The 24433-nt window shown below is 41.9% G+C and overlaps 1 protein-coding gene across 4 annotated transcripts in view; it reads left to right on the forward strand.

The window, feature by feature from the left end:
- The window catches only part of MAPKBP1 (mitogen-activated protein kinase binding protein 1), a 253694-nt gene that overhangs the window by 161158 nt on the left and 68103 nt on the right, over positions 1-24433 (forward strand). For all 4 annotated transcript variants that reach the window (XM_077464526.1, XM_077464529.1, XM_077464528.1 and 1 more), the window contains 2 exons: positions 3601-3771; positions 13933-14070. In XM_077464526.1, coding sequence (XP_077320652.1) covers positions 3601-3771; positions 13933-14070 — 309 coding nt within the window. The remainder of the gene's footprint in view (positions 1-3600; positions 3772-13932; positions 14071-24433) is intronic.

Here is a 24433-nt window from a genome sequence, read left to right on the forward strand (position 1 = left end):
GACACCTGCGCCTGTTTATTGCTCTTTACCTGTAATATCTCTGTGGGCGGCCAGGTGCAAAATGACTTGCGTCTGTCTGTCAGGCTACCTGTCACATTTAGGTATGGAAAAGGGCAGTCTTTGTTTTCCTATAAAATATCTACTTCCTTTTTCCACCACTTTATGTATTTTGTTTACAATTTATAAAAGTTATACTACTCCTTGACATTATTCTATCTGTGTTTTTGAGTATCCTAATATTACATGTTAATGCTGTATTTCATTAGGCCCCTTTCACAAATGCGGATCCATTTTCATGGACTCCACTTGCTCAGCGGGGATCGCTCTGCTGAGCCGGCGGATGACAGTTCCATCTCCGCTCACTGTGCAGAGATAGACCTGTCAGATCTCCGCTCTCCTCTATGGGGAGATCGGATGAAAACAAACCCGCCTGTCTGTTTCCATCCGATCCGCCAGACGGATGGAAAATAGGGTTTCCATCCATCTGGATTGAGCGGATCGGATGTCAGCGGACATGTCACCACTGACATCCGTCGCTCCATAGAACTGCATGGATTGTCCATTCAGGTCCGCCTGAAAAAAACTGACAGGCGGACCTGTACATTTTAGTTATTCTAAACATACAATGTTTAATTGCCATTATCCCTTCTATTTATATATGAAGACCGTACCACTGTACTTAGTATTAAAAAAGCATCTCAATACCTTATGTAAAGCAGTAGTAAGCTCTGCTATATAATTTACATTTTAGGGCCCACAAGGGGGGTTATGCCATATTTTCTAGTATGGAAAGCATATTAGTACGTTATGACTGACTTACCTTTCAAAAGGTGCCCTCTAGCACAGCGGTGGGATCAATCAAGTTGGACCCCCAGCGCTGCCATCTTTTACTGGTCTTCTTTCTGGGTTCCGTGCCTTCATCTGTTTGATAGGCCTTGCCGCCATGACGTCTCACCCACGCATGTGCGCGGTAGTCACATAGCCGTGACACAATTTGGGGCCAAAAATGTTCACTGAGCTGCACATGCGTGACTCAGTGTTCATGACAGCTGACAGGCAGGAGGGCAGGAAGGCAGAAGAGACCAATAGGGTCATAAATACCCTGCCTGTCGGCACATTTTCAAAAATTGGCCTTTCCTTCCATTTTGAATCCAAACATTTTATTATATTGCAGCTTGCAGCAATTCTAAAACGCGATGGTTATATTTGTTTTCTTTTTTTAAATGTCTTTCTATTTTCTTCTGGTGATCCAGCTAGTAAGTCTGTTTTTAAACACTGCAAGAGCTTTCTTTTTATTTATGTAAAACCTTTATCTCTAAAGGAAAAAAACTGTTTGCTGTAACTAATTATAAAGTATTAGCTGGAATTCCGCTTCCATTGGTTACTGTTTTAAAATTGGCTAGTACATCCAACACTCCACTCCCCACAGACTGACAATGCTGCTATGCAAAGTTACCCTCTTTGCTCCTTCATCCAGAGTGGTGTCTGTAAGACACAGGATGTGTACTGTATTACTGGTCAGAACACCAGTGGGAAAAAAAGGCTTAAAGTTTGTATGTGTACATTTGTGTATTGGAAATTAATAAAAAATATAATAAAAAAGATGCAGCCTCCAATTGTAATGTAGCACTAACCCCCAAAGGAGCTGCTGGTTATTTTTGGGCTTACCATTACCCTCCGTTCTCCTTGTTGCACGTCTAGGGGATGTCCCGTGGTAGATGGCCCAGTAACTTGAGACTGACAATAGAGCCACTTGAATCGATTTTATTTGCAAAACTCAGATAATTGAACAATCTTTCAACTTGGAATCAGAGGGTTGGAAAAGGAAGTTCAGGTACTCTTAGGGTCAAAATCCAAAAAACTTTAAAAAACTTGCTTACTTTGACTACATCCAGAGAATAGCCAATCGCAGCTGGATGAACACTCAGGTTGGACAATCCCTCTCTCACAAAACCTAGCAGCCAACTTGGTGCTTACTCAGGAACAAAGTCTTTGCCACAGACATTGCAGAACATGTAGGGAAACTAAACTTGAAACACTTGTAGGATACCTGGATCTTTCAGCGGATTTTCTCGGTTACTTCAGCCCTTCCAGGCTCTTGCTAAGAAAACCAGCCTGTACGTTGTGTTCTTCTGAAGAATCCTCCCCTGGAATGCTTGAAGTACACTGGGTCTCTCTCGAATCGGAGACGGCACCCAACCACCTCAGAATCCTCCTTTAGTTTCCTTGCCTTGGGCTAGCCAACTCCAAGACATTAAAATTGGGTGGATCCGCACCCCAGGCCACAGCCCTCCTGGGGGCTGGTCAGGCAGACCAGGACCATGTAATCAGCACATCATACTGGACCGGAAACCCCGAACCACGTGACCTCCGCATGTACCCTCTCCCAGAAGCACAGCGAGAGCGCCACTCCCACTGGGCGGGCTCTGAGAGAGTAACTTAAACGCCTGACCAGACCACAGTTCCATGCCTGCCAGAAGAGACAGCGCCCCTTGTAGCCAGGCCGAACATCTCACAGTCCAGTCAAACTGATGCTGAGGCCCAATTTAGATAATTACACCCAAACCAAACTGCAGTTGAGGCAACTTTAATTTTAGAAAAACCGCATAGCGCGTGCTCTTCAGGAGCCACCATTACAGTAATAATTGGTAAGCAGCAATATTTAAAATTTTTGGGTTTAATACCACCTTAATCATTGCTGTTCTGCAGTCACATGTTTCCCAGGTCTTTTCCATCCTCTGGGAAGGATCTGAGGGAGGGTCTAGTACTTTGCTGATGTATCCTCTATAGCGGAAGAGGATGCCTGGACTATGAATCTGTGTCTGCACAGCATTAATTGGTGCTGTTGGTCACATGACATAAAAAAAATACAGCTTAGAGTTCAGACTAGATAATAAAAAAATAGCAACACCGTGTTTTTATATCTTGGTACAAATATACTTTACTATATATACGGTACTATATTTCAAAGGAAATGTTTATTATTTTTTTGCAGTAGCATGGTGTAGGTGGAGTTTACATTGACTGACCAAAGCTTTCAATATGTTCACACTATAAAGATAGCTGGAGGAGGTTCTGCAACTCACAGGCTGTTTCATGCCCTTCTAGCCTGTGTATGTGTGCTGGAATTAACAGGGAGGTGAAGCCTCCATTAATCAACATTGTATATCCCACCCCCATAGTGTTTCTCAATACGAGGACATGGAAGAGGAGGAAGGGAAGGGACTGCAAATTTTCACTGTGTGTACTCCCACATGTGTGACTCTAGTTATGTGGGCTGCACAGAAAAAAGAAGAAATTAACAGCTTTAAATGGAAATGAATCAGGTGCACGCTCATTAGGTGTGGCAACGGCTGGTCTACACAATCTCAGGCTGCAGTGGGGCCACTGAGAAGGATTGAGGGACACTGAACAGCAGGATCAACCAGTTTTTTACAATCTACAGAAAACAAATGATCTAGTGGAAAAATGTGTATGAACCTTTAAGTAATATAGCATGCATTGACCGTTTATAATGATTTGGGTTTAATGAGAGTGTAGTGTATTGTGTATGTCAGTAGGAAAATTATTTTCCTAACTTTGTTTTATCTTTGTTCGCAGAGTGGACACATGCCGGCAGTACGGGTCTGGGATGTGGGTGAAAGGACACAGGTGGCAGAACTTCAAGAACACAAGTATGGGGTGGCCTGTGTGGCTTTCTCTCCTAGCTCCAAATACATTGTATCAGTGGGATACCAGCATGACATGATTGTCAATGTGTGGTCATGGAAGGTGAGTCCTGGTTTTACTCTCCGAGTAAGTTCTGAAGTTTAACTGCAATATAAATACACAGCAGTGTTTGATACTAAGCTAAGCAGGGCAATATCTTCTCCGCAGGATGTGAAAACCTTGCAAAAAGATCTGAACAAATTAATGGGGTGGGCAACTACATGACAAATGAGGTTTAATGTAGAAAAATTTAAAATGGGTGGCAAAAATATGAATGCAATCTATACACTGGGGGGAGAACCTCTTGGGGAATCTAAGATGGAAAAGGACCTGAGGGTCCTAGTAGATAGGCTCAGCAATGGCATGCAATGCCAAGCTGCTGCTAACAAAGCAAACAGAATATTGGCATGCATTAAAAAGGGGATCAACTCCAGAGATGAAAATAATAATTCTCCCGCTCTACAAGACTCTGGTCCAGCTGCACCGGGAATATGTGGTCCAGTTCTGGGCACCAGTCCTCAGAAAGGATGTACTGGAAATGGAGCGAGTACAAAGAAGAGCAACAAAGCTAATAGAGTCTGGAGGATATTATTTATGAAGAAAGATTGCAAGCACTCAACTTATTCTCTCTGGAGAAGGGACGCTTGAGAGGGGATATGATTTCAATTTATAAATACCGTACTGGTGACCCCACAATAGGGATAAAACTTTTTTGGGGAAGGGAGTGTAACAAAACACGGCCACTCATTAAAATTAGAAGAAAAAGAGGTTTAACCTTGAACTACGTAGATTGCTCTTTGCTGTAAGAGAGGCAAGGATGTGGAATTCCCATCCACAGGCGGTTGTCTCAGCGTGGGGGGCTGCGATAGTTTCAAAAAACTATTATATAAGCATCGGATTGACCACAACATATAGGGATATACAATGTAATACTGACATATAATCACACACATAGGTTGGTCTTTTTTTCATCCCCACCTACTATGTAACTATCTAATGATTTTTCCCAGTATTGTTCTGTTCATTTTATCCTTGTTAGATTTCTCACTTGTCCAGAAAATTATCAGGTGGGAGTCTGTCCTCAGTTTTTAAAGAAACCACAGACAGCCCTTCTATTAGAGTTTTCAGACTTTATAAACCATTTTGGCCCACGTTTAACCACTTGCTTACTGGGCACTTAAACCCCCCTCCTGCATTGATAGGTGGCACTTGTGGGCACTTTCAAATGGCATAAATTAGGCATAATTGCCTCTTCCTTTTCGTGGACCGATGTCCCTTTAAGATAAGCCGGTGATTGGCTTTTTTTTTCTCCTCCACTGAGCTTTTGTTTTGATCATGTGATCAGCTGTCATTGGCTGACAGCTGATCACATGGTAAGGGGCCGAGATCTGCCCCTTACTCGGATCGGTGATCACCCAGGCGAGCAAAGGGAGCGTGCACAGGGGAGGGCGTCATATGACGGGCTCCCAAAAAATGAACATCCGCCCTGTGGCTGTCATTCGGCCATAGTGCGGATGTCAGGTTGTTAAAGTGCTGTTAAGAAAGGATGCCTTTGCTATAGCACAGAACAATGCACAGATGCAGATACTCTGCTTTGTGGTGCGCTGCATTATTAAAAATAGGATAGGTGTTTTTTGTTTTTTTATACGTTGATAATTCATTTTAAATTAATGGCTGTTTTAGGCCTTATGCACACTGGGCATTTATTATGCTGTTCCTAGAGGTGTTTGGCATTTTTTTCCCTGCCTCGAAATGCCCCCGCATGTTCGTTTGTGTCCATGCACACATAGACATTTAGAGACAGAAACAAAAAACCCCACAGCCAGTGCATCCAGGAGTAACAGAGTTTTGGCAGAAAAAAAACTCTTGACACACCTAAACTTGTTTATACCGCCTAAGCACTAGACTTTTAGTGCTTGAGCATTAATTCATTTCAGTGGCCAGAATAAATTATTATTCTGGCCAATGAAATTAATTAACCCCCAAGCACTTCATGCACCTAAATGCGTTACACAAGTTTACATGCTTTAAATGTTGTTTTTTTTCTGCCAAAACATTTCTGCCAGGAAGAATGGAGTCTAGCACAGATAGCAGAACGTCCAAAGTGCATGAGGCCTTAAAGAATGGGTGAAACTTCAAGTCCCATGAACAATAAATAGGGGTGTGTATCTATCACAGGGTGGTATCTGTGGATACACTAAGTAAGAAACCAATTGCCACGTCCTAATCGTAACTTCGAAAAAATATATTATTAGGGAAAAGGGAAGGGGGAAAAAAAAGAAAAAACCTACACACAAAAGACCTCAAAGAGAAGTGTTGGTTCTGTTTGGACTTTTTAGGCAAAAATGAAAAGTAAAAAACAATATATTCAAAACTATTATTTATTTTTAAAAAGATTTTTACATTTTTTTTTTTTAAAGAATGAAAACAAAACAAGGGGAAACACATCAAGTCTTACTTAATATCCTGTCAAGATTTATACAATCTACACAGAGTTTATATTCATTTCCATATAAGTATCCAAAAAAATGTTTTTAAGAGCTTATACATTCATACAAGGAGTAAATAAGACAGGATATCAGGTATGAAACTAAAACTTAAATATGTTGTGGCGCTCTACATGTTTCGCGTTTTTGAACTCTTCTTCAGGAGCTTTAACAATTTTCTAAAATATAAAAATATATCAATCATAACATAAAACATTGCAGATACATTTAATTATACAGTATCATTATATTAAGATGTTGGAAAAGAAAGGGAAAAAAAAAACACCTAAAGGAGTGGAGGGGGGGGGGGGGGGGGGGGGGGGGGGGTGTTGGGACGGGGGTTGTGTGTTGTGAGGACTCTCATGATTTGAAACGATATGGGAACGGATGTGACATTTCAATTTCGTGCATGTAGTGTAGATATTATACTGAATTTACTTATGTTTCTTCATGGGTATGCCCCAAGAGAAATGTACCAAAGGGAAGAGGGAAGATAACCAGAGAATGTTTATCCAAATAAATGGAATAAAGTAACAGGTTTCAATTCAGGAAGACACTTTAATCTATGTATATGCCTGCAATCTAGCATAGAGGCCCCAGATACCATGTAGTATGGGATGGCCAGAGACGGCATAGGAAGGGGTTCTGATACCCCGTATTCTGTGTAAAATAAATAAAAATACTTTTTAGAGTGTTTGAAAAAGGAGATAGTAGGGAAATTTATGTATGGTCGTATGCAAATGTATTCAAGTTTAATATAAGAAATTACTGTGAAAGAATGCACTAATATTAAAGGGTAGTGAAACAAGTGAGTCTAAAAAGATTTTCAATAATTTAGACGATTTAACCGATTTAGCCAATTTTTAGCCGATTTAACCCCTTCCTATGCCGTCTCTGGCCACTCCATACTACATGGTATCTGGGGGCCTCTATGCTAGACTGCAGGCATATACATAGATTGCAGTGTCTTCCTGAATTGAAACCTGTTACTTTATTCCATTTATTTGGAAAAACATTCTCTGATTATCTTCCCTCTTCCTTTGGTACATTTCTCTTGGGGCATACCCATGAAGAAACGTAAGTAAATTCAGTATAATATCTACACTACATGCACGAAATTGAAATGTCACATCCGTTCCCATATTGTTTCAAATCATGAGAGTCCTCACAACACACAACCCCGTCCCAACACCCCCCTTACCCCTTACCCCTCCCCCCCCCCCTCCCCTCCTTTAGGTGTTTTTTTATTTTTTATTTTATTTTTTTTCCTTTCTTTTCCAACATCTTAATATAATGATAGACTGTATAAATAAATGTATGTGCAATGTTTTATGTTATGATTGATATATTTTTTATATTTTAGAAAATTGTTAAAGCTCCTGAAGAAGCGTTCAAAAACGCGAAACATGTAGAGTGCCACAACATATTTAAGTTTTAGTTTCATACCTGATATCCTGTCTTATTTACTCCTTGTATGAATGTATAAGCTCTTAAAAACATTTTTTTGGATACTTATATGGAAATGAATATAAACTCTGTGTAGATTGTATAAATCTTGACAGGATATTAAGTAAGACTTGTTGATGTGTTTCCCCTTGTTTTGTTTTCATTCTTTAAAAAAAAATCTTTTTAAAAATAAATAATAGTTTTGAATATATTGTTTTTTACTTTTCATTTTTGCCTAAAAAGTCCAAACAGAACCAACACTTGTCTTTGAGGTCTTTTGTGTGTAGGTTTTTTCTTTTTTTCCCCCTTCCCTTTTCCCTAATATATTTTTTCAAGTCCCATGAGACATTGCAAGACCCTGACGATAACAGGCATGACTCCTAGAGGCAGAGGAATGATGGGATTTTTAGTTTCAACATAGCTGTAGTGCCGAGGTTGCCTACCCTTGCCTTTTTGAAGGATAAGTTCACACAACTGAAGCATTGGGAACGTGTTACATGTTCCACCCTAAAAACGGGTGGAATATATAACCTGTATCCGAAGGTGAACTAATCCTTTAGCTCACTGCACTTCAACACATGAAAATGCATGTTAAGCCCTGTTTCACACCAGTGTGGCTTTGAAATCCGGCTACTTCAGCTCGATTTCCAAGCTGCATATCAGTGCAATTTGGATCTCCAATTTCATTGTGGCTTAATTTAACATAAGTCAATGCAAGTCACAATGAAATTGCAGAAAAGTAGTGCCGTAACCTTTTTCAAGACTTGAGTCGAAACAATTTGACCAATTCCATTGCTAAAAATAGGTGGCAACTTGTCAAGCGATTTTGAACTGTAGAATTGCCTGGCAAATCGCATTGGTGTAAACAAGGGCTCAAGCATATACATATTCTCTCTAGCAATTCTGTAAGTGGGTCCACCTTTTTCCTTAACTGAATAAAGCAAGAAGAGGGAAGTGATTAAATGGTATCCCTTTTAAATGTATTATTGAGGTTGGTTCAGCTGATCCTCTACTTTATTTGTATAATCTGGGTGGCACAATGAAGGCAAACCAGCAACATTTTTTTACCATTTAATTCAGTGTTGGCAGTAAACCCTTAGTGAGCCTTGTAATAGCTTGTCAGATTCTGGCAGTTGGAAAGTTAAGAGAAGGAAAGAATATGATTGGTTGGTTAGGGGTTGTCATTTTTCTTTCAGACACTTTTTGTAGATGAGATTTAGTGTGCCTGATTTTTTTTTTTTCTTCTTTTGTTTCTACATTGCGTCATTTAAGGGAAGTCATCCAACTGCCATTTAAGGGGTTAGAGAGGTTTGTATTCCTCATACTGTGGGAATGGCTTCCCAGAATATACCAGGAATTGTATGTTTAGACACAGTGGGACAGATGTATCGAAGTGCTAGGTTTTTTCATCTATATTTCACTGCAAAAGCACCTCTTTGGCTATAGACATAAATCAAGTATGATTTAACCTTGCACAACTTCAGTCTCCCTGTAGGGTCTATTCACACTTATCCCCTTTCTTGCAGTATAGCATACTCGTAGGCCTCATTTACATGGCTGATTAGAGCCATGGTACAGCAAGTATCAGCATAAATCTTTGACTGAAATCAGGTGTGCACACGCAACAAGTGGGTTATATGTGTTGGGGCAAATGATGAGCCATGGAAGCAGACAGTTTGTGCCCAGGGACGCTCATCTGTCCCCAACTACAGGTAACCACTCGGATGTGTGGAATAATGTGAACAGTCATGGTGCTTGTCAGCCTGTCACTGATTTGTACAGGTTACCTGTCTACGACTGATCGCAGATATCTGTGATCCCTGCCACAGATAACACTGATACTTTTGGGACCATGGTTGGTCCCAATCAATTATGCGAATGAGACCTTACGGATGCATTTTAAATAGAAATTCCACTCATTCTGAGTTTGCATATATTCAGTGAAGTGCACTGGTGTGCTTTTATAGAACCGGGTGTCTGTTATGCTTTGGTTTTTTTTTGTTTGTTTTTTTTGTATGTTAACCAAGTGAATTGATCTTTATAGCAAATGTACAAAAACAAATATATTATGCAGTTTTGAAACATTTATAAATACACCCATCCCATGCAGAAAAAAAAAACGGAGCTCAAGTTGCAATGCTTGTATTTAATCTGCAACTGTCATCCACAGTACCTCTTCTCTGCCACAAGTTGTCCTGAGTCTTCCAGTCTTAAGTGATGCCACTTATGTCACTGGATAGAAGACTGAGGACATTCAAAGATGCAAGATGTCATGGGCTCGCCTTCTAAGGGGGTGTCAGCAAAGCATCCTGCACTTGATAAGTAATAGCCCAAAGACCTGCGCCGATGTTGGCATATCAGCACCACTCTGTGCATAAATTAGGACCCCCCAGCACAGATAACTGGCGAGAAGGACCCTGCATACTGTGTAATCGGCATGAATGCTTTGGTAATGGAAATATATTATTACAAAAAAATAAAAAAATACTTCCAGTGAGGGCCATAAAGGTATGTTTGGCAGAGGGGCACAGAGCCTAGGATTTGGGCTTTATATAGGTCATTCTGGGATATTTGGCATGGCAAACAAATCTAGTGCATCAAAAAGTGGCATGCTTAAGTATTCATCAAAAGTGGGTGCTTCATAAACAACAAAAATTGATCAAAAATAGAGTCCACAAATTGTGAAATAATCCATAAAATGATATCATGCAGGAAAAAAAATGAGTGTGCATCCCTCTCCACCAGAATCACCACAATCACCCACTGTTGCATCCATTGACAGACAGTGAGACACAATCTGCCCCCCCCCCCCCGCTCCCTTGTTCACTGGCTTTGATTGGCATAACGGGGAGCCAATGGCTCCTGGTGCCTTAGCAAAGCCAGCGAGACCCAGAAGTGAGTGGAGAGAAGAAATGCAGGCATGCACAGCACTGGATCGAATGCAGACTGTTATGTATTGGGGTCAAGGGCCAAAATAAATGCCTAAACATTTTTTTTACCTTAATGCAAGTGTTTCAATAAGGTAAAATATGTCTAGGCTTTAGAACCACTTTTAGGAAGGCAGGACACAAGCTCGGACCTGGGAACAGCCAGCTAGAGATGCAAACAGTACAGCACTTCTCAAACCCACATTCCCAAATGCATCATGTTTAAAAAGAAGAAAGGAGACCAACGCTCCACATAGTGTAAAATCCAATAAAACTGTTTATAAATGTATATTGCACTCCTATCAATATTGGCACCACAGAGCTGTGTGTACAATATCAAATATGGTCGAATCGCACTTCCATGGAACACTTTGGCAGTGTGTTGATGTCTTGTAGTGTGGCTCCGCCCTACACATTTTGTCAAATACACTGTAATAATGAACATTTAGGCGTGGCACTTTCTAATACAGTAGCTGTTGGCATTGATTGCAAAATTGTGATTATGTGGCCAATATGTCTTCATCATAATTCTAGATAATTTTATTTTTCCTATGAAACTGCCCTTAAAATACAAATTGAACCAAAAGCTGGGCGCATATGGATCTAAGATCGGTTGGTTCAGCAAATTTTCAGGCAGCCAATTAGCTTCACAGTTCATCTGAGAATGCAGGAGTCCCTGCCGTCAGAATACAATAGCTCAGCAGGAAGGATTCCCTGATCTACCTTGCTTGTGTGATTGGGTAAAATCAGTTAGTTTTTGTTTCATCAGCCTATCATCTGATCAGAAAAAAAAATGATGCATCTATGGTCAGCTTAACGCTAGATACACTTGACATGAAGTCTGCATTGTAGTGATATCGGCACTGTAAAAATTGTGTTTTAGTTCTGAGCAAAGAAAGTGATCACATTTTTTTTTACATAAATAACGGTTCCTGGCCTCGGCAGTCTAAGTCACGTTGTCTGATGTGCAGTCAGTCATTACTGCATTGAGTCTATTTTCAATCAGCAGAGAGATGAGAGAATTAATAAGTTTAGACTGCCTGATGTACAGAGGTACTTGGGGCATCCGGTACGTTGACCTTTTGTGTTTGTTTTTTATTTTAGTTCAACCAGCAAGGAGGTTGAAGAAAAAATATTATCAGATTTTCCCCCATCAACCCATTTGATGTGGGAATCCTCCTGCTGTGGAATTGTATTCTGACAGTGGGGAGCGGGGGCGCTGTCCCCCTAATCCATGTGCCTGGACCCTAATCTACATGTATGGCACTGGATGCAAAGATTTCAATGGAGTTTTTTAAGTGCATTATTAGAGCCTAAGGCTCTAATTTGTTTAAAAAAAGGGTGGGCGCAGAGTTGTGTGACATTAGTGAATAAATATTCACGAACGTCTTCCTGCTTCTTCCCCTGGCTAATCAGGGCCCACTTCCTGTTCGACCAGAAGGAGAAGCAATACCTGTGCAGGTTGGAGCAAGGAGCAGGTGAAGCTGGACTGACCGTCTTAATGTCTGTCCTGCGGCGGGGGGCATGGGGGGGTTGCTTTGTGATATTGAGCACTAGCCACCAATGACGGGAAGTCTTTTTTGCCACCAGAATACAATAATCAGTTTTGATGGCTATAGCTGTGGCACTGATCGTTCAGGAAAACACCCAAAGGGCTGGTTGTACACAAGTTGATTGATAGATGGACTGCTCATACATGGATTGAAATTACCAGATACTTCTTTGATTTGATCAGTAACCAGGGTTTACATTAAAGTGGTTCTAAAAACCTCCACAACCCCCCCCCCCCCCAAAAAAAAAGCCCTGCAAGACATAGGCATATGCTTTGCATACTAGCTCATTATGAAATACTTCCCTTAGGACGATGCCCTGGGTCAGCGCCTTCCGGGTTCGTAGGCTCCGTTGCTGTGATTGGCCAGAGCCTTGATTACGTCACTCCCTCGCATGCGTGTGGGTGCCGCCGGTCACAGCAGGGGCCCTGAAGAAACGGCACAAGTACTGGCTGGCCTCTAAATGGTTAGTCCAGTTGCTATGTTGGTGCACACTTACAGAAACAAAAAAAATAAATGGGTGGTCACACCTATGTGCTGTTAAAGCAGAGTTCCACCCAAAAGGGAAACTTCTGCTCATTTGTCTCCTCTCCCCCTCCAGTGCCACAATTGCCACCTTCCGGGGGGAGGGGGGACAGGATACCTATCAAAGACAGATATCCTGTTCCCACTTCCAGGAATCCGCGCTGCGGCCCTTGACATGACCCCGGGGCTCCCTCCTCCTCTCTCTGTCCCCAGGCCAGTAGGAGAGAGGAGCCTTGCCTCACCCATGCACAGTAGGGTTACTGGTGTGAAGCCATAAGGTTACACTGTCGGATTCCCTTTCCTGCAGTGGTGGTGGTGGCGGCATGCAATGCCGACATCCCGGGACTCCAGGACAGGTAAGTGTCCTATTATTAAAAGCCAGCAGCTGCTGTATGTGTAGCTGCTGGCTTTTAATTTTTTTATTTTTTTGGGGCGGAACAACGCTTTAAGGAATGCTCTGGCTTCTATATTTAGTAGTGCTACTGCTTTCCCATGCCTAAAGGCCCGTACACACGGTCAGACTTTTTGACAACAAACATGCAAATTAGCTGTTTTGGAGCAACATCCGACTGTGTGTACGCTCCATCGGACAAACTTTTTCTGTTTTCATCGGACTTTTGTTGGCTGTGCGAACGGACAAACTTTCTGGCAACAAAAGTCCGATGGAGCAAAGTCCGACCGTGTGTACACAAAAGCATCGGACTTTTGTACAAGGTACAAACACGCCATGCTCAGAACCAATGCAAAAGATCAGACTACAATACAGAAGTTCACCAAAGGTGGCGCTGGAGTCATTAAACGTCCTCTTTTAAAGCGGCGTCAGTACGTTGTGACGTCATTACGTTCGTGTTTGTTGTCAAAAAGTCCGACCGTGTGTATGCAATACAAACTTGTGGACCACGCCCTTTGTACAAAAGTCCATGGAAAAGTTTGTACAAAGTCCGACCGTGTGTATGAGGCTTTACACTTACATAAATGACAGTTGAGATGTTACCTGACATATGATATTATGAAACACTATGCATATCTTCTCTGAGTTTTGTATATTCGCCTGTATGACTAAAACATAGCTATTGTAGGGTTGGGAGTCTATATAAAACGTGATCGCATGTGAATATCTGATTGGTGTTTTGTACACATGTAAGCTCTTTGAGGGCAGGCACTATATAAATACCTGGAATAAATAAAAAAAATATAGAACATTCTTTCATGACCATTGTTTGACATTGTCTGTTCAAAACTTTTAAAATGCATTTATCTTTATACAATGTCTGACTTTGTGTTCTCCAGAAAAATGTGGTGGTGGCAGCCAACAAGGTCTCTAGTAAAGTAACGGCTGTGTCATTCTCGGAGGATAGCAGCTACTTTGTTACTGCTGGAAACAGACATGTCAAATTCTGGTATCTGGATGAAGCAAAGTCATCAAAGGTGAGTTGAGGGGTATAGGACTGGATGGATTACTATAGAGTGAATGGAGCTCTGTTTCAGAACAGCTTTCTCAAAGTTTATCTGTTTTTGACCTCATTAGAAGGAGGAACACAATATCCATTGTTTTACTAATTTACATGTTCATATGTGCATACATACCTCAAACAACCTCAATTAACTAAATATAAGCAGTTCACACAGCTCATATGATAAACTGCCTAAATAGAAGTAATATTCTGTGAGAACTACTTGCTAAATCGATGAGCAGACTTAAGCTTGCTATATACTTCTTTTTTTTTTTTTTTTTTTTTTTTTTTTAATGCAGAGGGTTGATTGAAAACCAAAACTAAGACTCCTCTATCCTCACAAACAAGATGGGCCGATGAATGCCCCCGCTAAGATATATTCTGACAGCAGCTGTCAGAATAAACCTATCAGAGGCTGCAGCCACAGATCACTAGAATATTCAGCATCACATACCTTCAACAGAAATAAATAAAATGTTGAAGTAGTTGTAAAGGCTGAAGGGTTTTACCTTTTATGCGTTCATTATGCAGCTCCCCCCCCCCCCCCCAATACTTACCTGAGCCCAATCTTGATCCAGCGATGTGCACAAGAGCAGCTGCTGTATCGTCTTTCTGCTGCTTCATTGGTTCAGACAGCAGCGGAAGCCATTAACGCTCGCTGCTGTCAATCACAGTCAGTGAGGAGGGGCGAGGCCAAGCCCTGCTCTGTGTATCTTATGGTAGGACCGAGAGTAGGGACCGGGAGTGTGCACTCGGCAGGTGGGAGGAGCCCAGACAGCCAGTGAGGAACCTGAGAAGAGGAGGATCCGGGCTTCTCTGTGCAAAACTATTGCACAAAGCAGGTAAGTATGACATGTTTACTATTTAAAAAAAAAAAAAAAAGTGAGCCTTTAGTTTCACTTTAATCTGCCTTTGTTGGGTTAGCCCACACACTAAATAACATTTAGCCAGGACCTGATAGATCATCTGAATTTTGATCAATGTGTGGCAAGCTTTTAGGGGTCTAGATAGTTTGATTTTTTTTTTTAAAGCAAATTTCAATATTAAACTTTTGCTTCATCCACTCCTGCCTTCCAGATGCTAAAACGCTGACCTGTCACATGAAGGCACCAATAAAGACTCGGGGGGGCAGGACCTAGCTTAAATGCCACCAGAAAAGTCTTACCTGCTTCAGTTTACAACTCTGAGGTTCATTTATAACAAATTGAGAATCACTCTCCGTTAGACACTAGTTTCTTCCACAGCTTGCTTCTTTGTTTTATTCTCACTTGTTTTAATAGCAGTTCCCACCCACATGTGGAAAGTTTCAGTGATGCTTTTAGTGACAGGAATATAGCAGTGTCTGAGTGTCTGCTACAACTGGGGTTTCCTGGGAGCATCAATGGTCCATTTAGCTGCTTTTAACACAAGAACTATGAAAGCAACTTCACATGCTCCTCCATGCTGCTGAAGACCACTACTAATATGTGTGTTTATTTTAGAATAACACAGAAGATGTAGAAGCTCAGACTACAGACACTTTATTGTAGCCTGCCTTGTGTTTATTTCTTTGCATTCTAAGCTGGCACAGGAGCTGGCACAGGAGCTGTGTGATTTCATGGTCTTCCTCTTGCCAGCTTATTCATGCCAGCCGATGTAGGAAACTTTCAGGGTGTGATCACTTCTGGCTAAACAGCGAGTACTGATGAAATTATTTTCTCAAAATACATAACAGGGCTTTATAGCATTTTCTTAATATTTGTTAAGAGCCTGTTGATGTTAGTACAGATGGAAATTGTAAAATAAATTAGTACAGTGATTCCTTGCTGTTGTTCATTCTGTGCATATGTAAGTGGCTGTGTGGTTGATTAAATTATTCTAATTGACTATTGAAAGTATTTACAGTTAGTGCTTTAAAGTGTAAAATACTGAAAATACATTATTTTTGTCTTTCAAATCTCTATAATCCCTATATGTCCACAAAGTCTTATAAGTCGTATGATATGCAAAAAACTTATAAACCTATAGTAAAGAATCTCATTCAACAATACAGTCTTGTGTAACATCCAGTACTTTAGCAGCGCTCTTGTCAGTCACTAACCGTGACCAGCATTCATACTGTATGTTATGATCATATGAGAAAAAATGCCGGCGTTGGTGATAAAGCGTCGCTTTTAGTGACAGGAACTGGAACTGCCTCTATGATCGTTCTTATGGTGCACAGAGTGCCGGCTGGAAATAATGATATCTGAATGATACCTCTATCTGCAGACATCATTCAGATATCCCCTCACAAAGTCAAAGACGCCATTTTTGCTATGGCCCGGTAGGGAAGTGGTTAAAGGAAGGTAGCGATTATGGTCGGTGGGCTTGAAATACACCTTAGTCTCTAATCTATGATCATGTCTGTACACATTTGCATTCTAGAAGTCAATCTGATCATTACTCCACTGTTGGTCTTCCCAATCTCCCATAAAGAGGTTTGCAATCGTGGCGCAAATTTTATGCCCATAGCAACTCGTCTCTTGGTCGTTGAACCAAAAAATTATAGGAAAGGAAAAAATCAAGTTCATTTTGCAAAAATACTTTCTGAATATGGGGTAGATCATCTCTTTTGCTTAAAGCCCAATTAAGGGACAGCAAAGCATCATCATGTTATAATACTTTGTACAGTGATGATACATCTGCTGTAACTAAATATACTTTACCTCTGCCTGTTAATTCTACTCTCTGTAAAAATTGTAAAAATTCCTTAGTATTTTTAAGATGGGCCCTTTCCAAAATGCTATTCTGGAGGAATTGAACAACATATTGCCCCATGAAGTTACAGGAGCTCATATTAAGGAAAAACAAAAAAATTGCGAATTTGGAAAATAAGATTGACAACTTACAGCTACAGCTGGATAGTTGCTATGGGCGTGAAATTTACGCCCAGTATTACAAACCTCTTTATGGGAGATTGGGAAGACCAATTTTGTTTTCGGAAGGATGAGAGATGAACTGATGTTTTACAGATGGTTCATTGATGATGTGTTCTTCATATGGGCAGGATCAGAATCATCGCTCAGTGAATTCATGGAATATTTGAATAATAATAAGAATAACATCAAATTATCAAGTCAGTGGAGTAAAGATCAGATCAACTTATTTCTTGGATGTAAGTGTGTACAGACATGATGATAGATTATTAGAGACTAAAGCCGCGTACACACGGGCGGATTGTATGGCCTACTTAGTCCGCCGAAACACATTTCAGCGGACAGTCCGCTCGTGTGTGGGCTTCAGCGGACTTTTTCAGCGTGCAGTCTGGCGTACTAAGTATTTCGTAATTTCCGTAATATTGTCCGTCATACTTTGGTTTCAGCGGACAATCCGCTCGTGAGTAGGCTAGTTCGACGGACTAAGAATGGCGCATGCTCAGAAAGGATTTACACGGCGGAAGGTTGCATTGCTGTGTATTGGACTTCCTATTTCTAGTCCCATCGTACGTGCTGTATACGTCATCGCGCAAGCTTTCAACGGACTGTTTGGCTATCCGTGTGTGGTCAAGTCCGTTCATTCGAAAGTATGACGGACTGTCCGTCGGATTGTATGACGGACTAAGTAGGCCATACAATCCGCCCGTGTGTACGCGGCCTAAGGTGTATTTCCAGCCCATCGACCGTAATGGCTACCTTCCTTTATATTTCAATATTTTTATTAAAGGTTTTCAGTACAATACAAACAAAAGTCTCATTAATGCAGCAAAGTATTACATCAAGCACAATGCACAATGGGCTAACGCACCGGTCAGTTCCGCAGACATGCTGGCGGCAGCGAAATAGGTGCCTTATCTAATAACCCCGGATCACATAGGATCCCATCTGCCGAAGCTGTTACCTCTAGAGAGATATAAATATCCAATCGTGCAGCTAGCACCGCTAAATGAGAGTTGTAGGCTACCTTCCTTTAAATGGTGGACATCATCCCCTTTGGTTAAGAAATATCCTCAAAGGCCAAATTATGAGAGTAAAAAGAAACACTTCCACCACTAGTGACTGATAGTGATTTGTGGATATAGGATGCAATCCGCAGTATTTGGATAAAAGTGGTAGATGACGTATTGGTACATCCTTGAGAAAACCAGTTTGAGTGATGTAGGCCCCCATAGGAACAATGAAAGTCATGAGTGGGGTTTCATTTCAGGTTTTTACTCAAAATATAAAGAAGTGGAAGCGATTTTTGGGGCACACAGGCATATATTATTATGTTTAGATAGAACACTTAAATCTGTACTCCCAGCTACCCCTAAAATAATATACAGAAAGGCCCCTAGTTTTAGGGATAAGGTGTTAAACAAAAGTATTGGATCCACCCCCAGACCCTCATCCTTTTGGATAGGGATGGGTTCTTTGCATGTAGGAAGTGTAAGGCATGCAGAGGATTTGCCATGACAAAGAGAGGTTCACTTCTGCTTGGGGATTATATTACATGCGATACTAGTCCTGTAGTACGCCTTAGAATGCCCTTGTGAGAATTCGGATTGCGGAGCATATCCAGAATATTAAATTGGGTTTAACCACTTGCCGACCGCCTCACGCCGATGTACGTCATCAGAATGGCACGGGCAGGCATAAGCACATATATGTACGTCCTTTGCCTCCCGCGGGTCGGGGGCCCGATCGGGCCCCCGCCCGGTGCCTGCGGCGGTCGGTTTTCGTTCGGGAGCGATCCCGGACGAGGGGACGGCCATTCATTCATGGCCACCCCCTCGCGATCGCTCCCGACGAATGGAAATCCCCGGTGACATCACTTCCTCTCCTGTAATGTAAACACAGGAGAGGAAGTGATGTATTCTCTCCTCCGTGTCGGTATTTTTCGTTCCGACACGGAGGAGAGCGGATCAGTGAGTTGCACCAACACATCCCACACACAGTAGAACATGCCAGGCACACTCACACCCCCCCTTTACCCCCCGATCACCCCCCCAATTACCCCTGCCCCCCAGTCACAGTGACACCAATGTCATTTTTTTTTTTTTTTTTTTTTTTTTGCATTGGTGTCATTTGTGACTGTAATAACTGTTAGGGCAGTTAGGGTTAGCCCCCTTTAGTTCTAATGTACCCCCCTAACCCCCCCAATAAAGGTTTAACCCCGTGATCACCCCCCGTCGCCAGTGTCACTAAGGCTGGGTTCACATTGCAGCGGTTTATGAGAACGAATGTGATTCGCACCGCACTGCAGTGCAAATCACATCCGATCTCTGTGCGATTCGAGTTCAGCCATTCGCCGCACCCGCCGCACCCGCCACACCCGCCGCACCCGCCGCAAATTCGCACGGGACCCTTTTTTTGGCCCGCAGCAGAATCGGATCGCATGGGTGTTCACACCATGCGATCCGAGTTTGCAGATCGCACTGCGATATGCGAACTGATCTGGGGGTGTCAGTAACATTTCACTGACACTCCCAGCAGTTCGCATAGGGCAGTGTGAACTGCCGCCGGGAGGCATGCGATGCGGGAACCCGCCGCGGATTCGCGGCGTTTCCGCATCGCTCCAGTGTGAACCCAGCCTAATAAGCGATCATTTTTCTGATCGCCGTATTAGTGTCACAGGTGACGCTAGTTAGGCAGGTAGGTATTTAGGTTCGCCGCAGCTTTTTATAGCGCTAGGGACCCCCATATACTACCGCATAAAGCCCCCTGATTGCCCCCTAGTTAACCCTTTCACCAGTGATCACCATATAACTGTTACAGGTGACGCTGGTTGGTTAGTTATTTTTTTATAGTTTCAGGGCACCCGCCATTTATTACCTAATAAAGGTTTAACCCCCTGATCACCCGGCAGGTGTCATTTGTGACTAATAACTGTTAGGGCAGTTAGGGTTAGCCCCCTTTAGTTCTAAGGTACCCCCCTAACCCCCCCAATAAAGGTTTAACCCCGTGATCACCCCCCGTCGCCAGTGTCACTAAGGCTGGGTTCACATTGCAGCGGTTTATGAGAACGGATGTGATTCGCACCGCACTGCAGTGCAAATCACATCCGATCTCTGTGCGATTCGAGTTCAGCTATACAGATAGTATGGCTGAATTCGTGTCGCACCCGCCGCAAACTCGCACGGGACCCTTTTTTTGGTCCGCAGCAGAATCGGATCGCATGGGTGTTCACACCATGCGATCCAAGTTTGCAGATCGCACTGCGATATGCGAACTGATCTGGGGGTGTCATTAACATTTCACTGACACTCCCAGCAGTTCGCATAGGGCAGTGTGAACTGCCGCCGGGAGGCATGCGATGCGGGAACCCGCCGCGCATTCGTGGCGTTCCCGCATCGCTCCAGTGTGAACCCAGCCTAATAAGCGATCGTTTTTCTGATCGCTGTATTAGTGTCACAGGTGACGCTAGTTAGGCAGGTAGGTATTTAGGTTCGCCGCAGCTTTTTATAGCGCCAGGGACCCCCATATACTACCGCATAAAGCCCCCTGATTGCCCCCTAGTTAACCCTTTCACCAGTGATCACCATATAACTGTTACAGGTGACGCTGGTTGGTTAGTTATTTTTTTATAGTTTCAGGGCACCCGCCATTTATTACCTAGTCTCACTAGTGTACCCCTAAATTTAGGGGTGTCTACTTTCTAAAATGGGGTCATTTGGGGGGGGGGGGTTTGTGCCATCTTGGCATTTTATGGCCTTCAAAACTGTAACGCCCTTAGAAAGCCTGAAGGCGGTGCTTGGTTTTTGGGGCCCCGTACGCGGCTAGGCTCCCAAAAAGTCCCACATATGTGGTATCCCCGTACTCAGGAGAAGCAGCAGAATTTATTTTGGGGTGTCATTTCACATATGCCCATGGCATGCGTGAGCAATATATCATTTAGTGACAACTTTGTGAAAAAAAAAAAAAGTTTGTAATTTTCCCGCAACTTGTGGCAAAATATAAAATATTCCATGGACTCAACATGCCTCTCAGCAAATAGCTTGGGGTGTCTACTTTCTAAAATGGGGTCATTTGTGGGGGTTTTGTGCCATCTTGGCATTTTATGGCCTTCAAAACTGTAATAGGTAGTGAGAAGTGAACTCAAAAAATTACGCCCTTAGAAAGCCTGAAGGCGGTGCTTGGTTTTCGGGGCCCCGTACGCGGCTAGGCTCCCAAAAAGTCCCACATATGTGGTATCCCCGTACTCAGGAGAAGCAGCAGAATTTATTTTGGGGTGTCATTTCACATATGCCCATGGCATGCATGAGCAATATATCATTTAGTGACAACTTTGTGAAAAAAAAAAAAAAAAAAAAAAAGTTTGTAATTTTCCCGCAACTTGTGGCAAAATATAAAATATTCCATGGACTCAACATGCCTCTCAGCAAATAGCTTGGGGTGTCTACTTTCTAAAATGGGGTCATTTGTGGGGGTTTTGTGCCATCTTGGCATTTTATGGCCTTCAAAACTGTAATAGGTAGTGAGGCGTGAAATCAAAAATTGACGCCCTTAGAAAGCCTGAAGGCGGTGCTTGGTTTTCGGGGCCCTGTACGCGGCTAGGCTCCCAAAAAGTCCCACATATGTGGTATCCCCGTACTCAGGAGAAGCAGCAGAATTTATTTTGGGGTGTCATTTCACATACGCCCATAGCATGTGTGAGCAATATATCATTTAGTGACAACTTTGTGTAAAAAAAAAAAAAAAATTTTTTTTTTGTCATTATTCAATCGCTTGAGGCAAAAAAATAAAATATTCAATGGGCTCAACATGCCTCTTATCAATTTCCTTAGGGGGTCTACTTTCCAAAATGGGGTCATTTGGGGGGGTTTTGTACTGCCCTGCCATTTTAGCACCTCAAGAAATGAGATAGGCAGTCGTAAACTAAAAGCTGCGTAAATTCCAGAAAACGTACCTTAGTTTGTAGATGTGACAACTTTTGCGCAAACCAATAAATATACAATTATTGACTTTTTTTTTACCAAAGACATGTGGCTGAATACATTTTGTCCTAAATGTATGACTAAAATTGAGTTTATTGGATTTTTCTAATAACAAAAAGTAGAAAATATCATTTTTTTTCAAAATTTGCGGTCTTTTTACGTTTATATCGCAAAAAATAAAAATCGCAGAGGCAATCAAATACCATCAAAAGAAAGCTCTATTTGTGGGAAGAAAAGGACGCAAATTTTGTTTGGGTACAACATTGCATGACCGCGCAATTACCAGTTAAAGCAGCGCAGTGCCAAAGTGTAAAAAGACCTCTGGTCATTTACCAGCAAAATGGTCCGGTCTGAAAGTGGTTAAAGGACCACAGTGTCTCATTAAATTTTAAACTTTTCCATAACCAGGACCCTTCAGGCTTAAAATTTTGGGGTGTTGATCGGGTTAAACCAATGTGAAGAGGTTGCAACATAGTGATTGGATTATCTAAACGTGAAACACACTGGATTTACCTGACAGATACACTTGCACCTAAAGGGTTAAATGTAGAACTTGATATTAATTGTTTTATTAGTGATTATTGACATTATCTATTTTGGTTGTGATACATGTATTAAAGCTCCAAGTATACAGGATTATTTTTTAAATTGTAGATTTTTTTAGTTGTAGCAATGTATAAATTTGAGTATGACTGATTCATTAATTATAGGATTGTTATCTGATAGGGTCTACGTTATGAATTGAAAAGATAAGGATGTGTATACTTTGTTTTTGGTTTCTTTAAAAAACAAACAAAAAAAAAAACACTTAAACATACATTGGTCTTACACGGTGTCAATGTGATCCTTGCAGGGATCTCTCCATTACATTATCAGTCATAGACATCAGGCATGAGATATAGAATATAATTATAGTTACATTGGCACAGTTCACTGGGTCACGAGATAGGGCTATTTACAGTTGTATATGATATAGTAACACATTTTAGATTTATTGTGTGCACTCGACACCTGCTTGGGAGCTATTTTGTAATCAGAATCTACTAGGAGGCCTCTGAAGCAGTGGAGGGATCTGCCAGCCATTTAGACCAGACCTTGTCCTATTTGTTGGGGCAACCTCTGTTGCCGTAGGTGTCTTTATAAAGAGGTAGGTTATTGTTAATTAGTTGCTTCCACAGGGAGAGAGGAGGGGGGTTGGTTTGCGCCAGCTAAGTGCTATGGCTTTGCGGGCATAGAACAGGAGCAATCCCACCAGCGTGCGTCCTGCCACCGTAGGAATTAGTTGTTCTATCAGGCCTGGCATGAAGATTGACTTTGATGGTTGTATTGGCACAGAGGTGATTTGTGTGATAAAGTCTAATATCTCCCTCCAGTACCTGACGATTGCCGTGCAGGTCCAGAAAATATGGATGAAGTCCCCAGGAGTCCCACCACAGGATGTGTATACTTTTAATCATGTTTACAGATCTTTAGATTATTTATACAAAATGCATTGATTGCTAGTATATATCTGAAGGCCTTTTTTACTTGGCTCCATTTTGTTAACCTGTATGTGTTGATTCCGCTGCTATTGTGCACGAGTGATTGGAGCGGTTTGCTACACGCGGGGTTAATGGGCTGGGTGGAAAGCAGTCAAATACCGGGACACTGCGCCGTAAGGTCACACACTCAGACGAAGTCGTAATGACGACGTGCATCGGAGCGTGACCTTACAGCAACCGGAAATGACGTTTGCATGTCACCACCAGGAAGAGACAAGAGTCTGCTGATTTAACCGATATTGGTTTGCCCTCATTTCCACAAATTGGTGAAAACGCTTTCTATTTTATATGCTTAGTGTTGTTTTAATGATGGTAAGTGCAATATTAAGGAGGTTGGGGTTGCAATAAATGCTAAAACAGGATCACGCTATGTGGAGTTTTTCTTCCTATGTTCCATTACTCATGGAGTGATTTGCAGCTCTAAACCTTGCCTGTTCTTTGGATGCCATCCCTTTGCGTTTCTTAAGGGTGGGGTGTTATATTGATTTCTGGTGAGTTTGAAACGCGCAATGTGGAGCTTGGTGTATGGTGCACACAGATTAACATCTACTAGGATCAACACCTGCCTTCGGAACTTTCATTCACCAGTGTCATCCATTTAATTTCTCATATGATCATAACATATGAATGCTGGTCACGATTAATGACTGACGAGAGCACTGCTAAAGTACTGGATGTTACATGAGACTGTGTTCTTGGATTAGATTCTTTACTATAAGTTTAAGTTGTATGATACGTATAGATGAGGGCAGGAAGTGATTAGCTGATCCAAAGATATAGGCAGCTGAAATTAATTTTTTTTTTTTTTTTTGTTTGTTCTACAGTCAAACTTAAAAATGCCCTCTTTGGCAATTAAAGTTTATTTATTGGACAAGTCAGCCCATCATCTTAAAGGATCAATAGAAAATCTTGACTACGGTTAC

This window comes from Lithobates pipiens, unplaced genomic scaffold (genome assembly GCF_037356315.1).
Source record: "Lithobates pipiens isolate NorthernLeopardFrog02 unplaced genomic scaffold, aLitPip1_a1.2 Scaffold_30, whole genome shotgun sequence".
Lineage (NCBI taxonomy): Eukaryota > Metazoa > Chordata > Amphibia > Anura > Ranidae > Lithobates > Lithobates pipiens.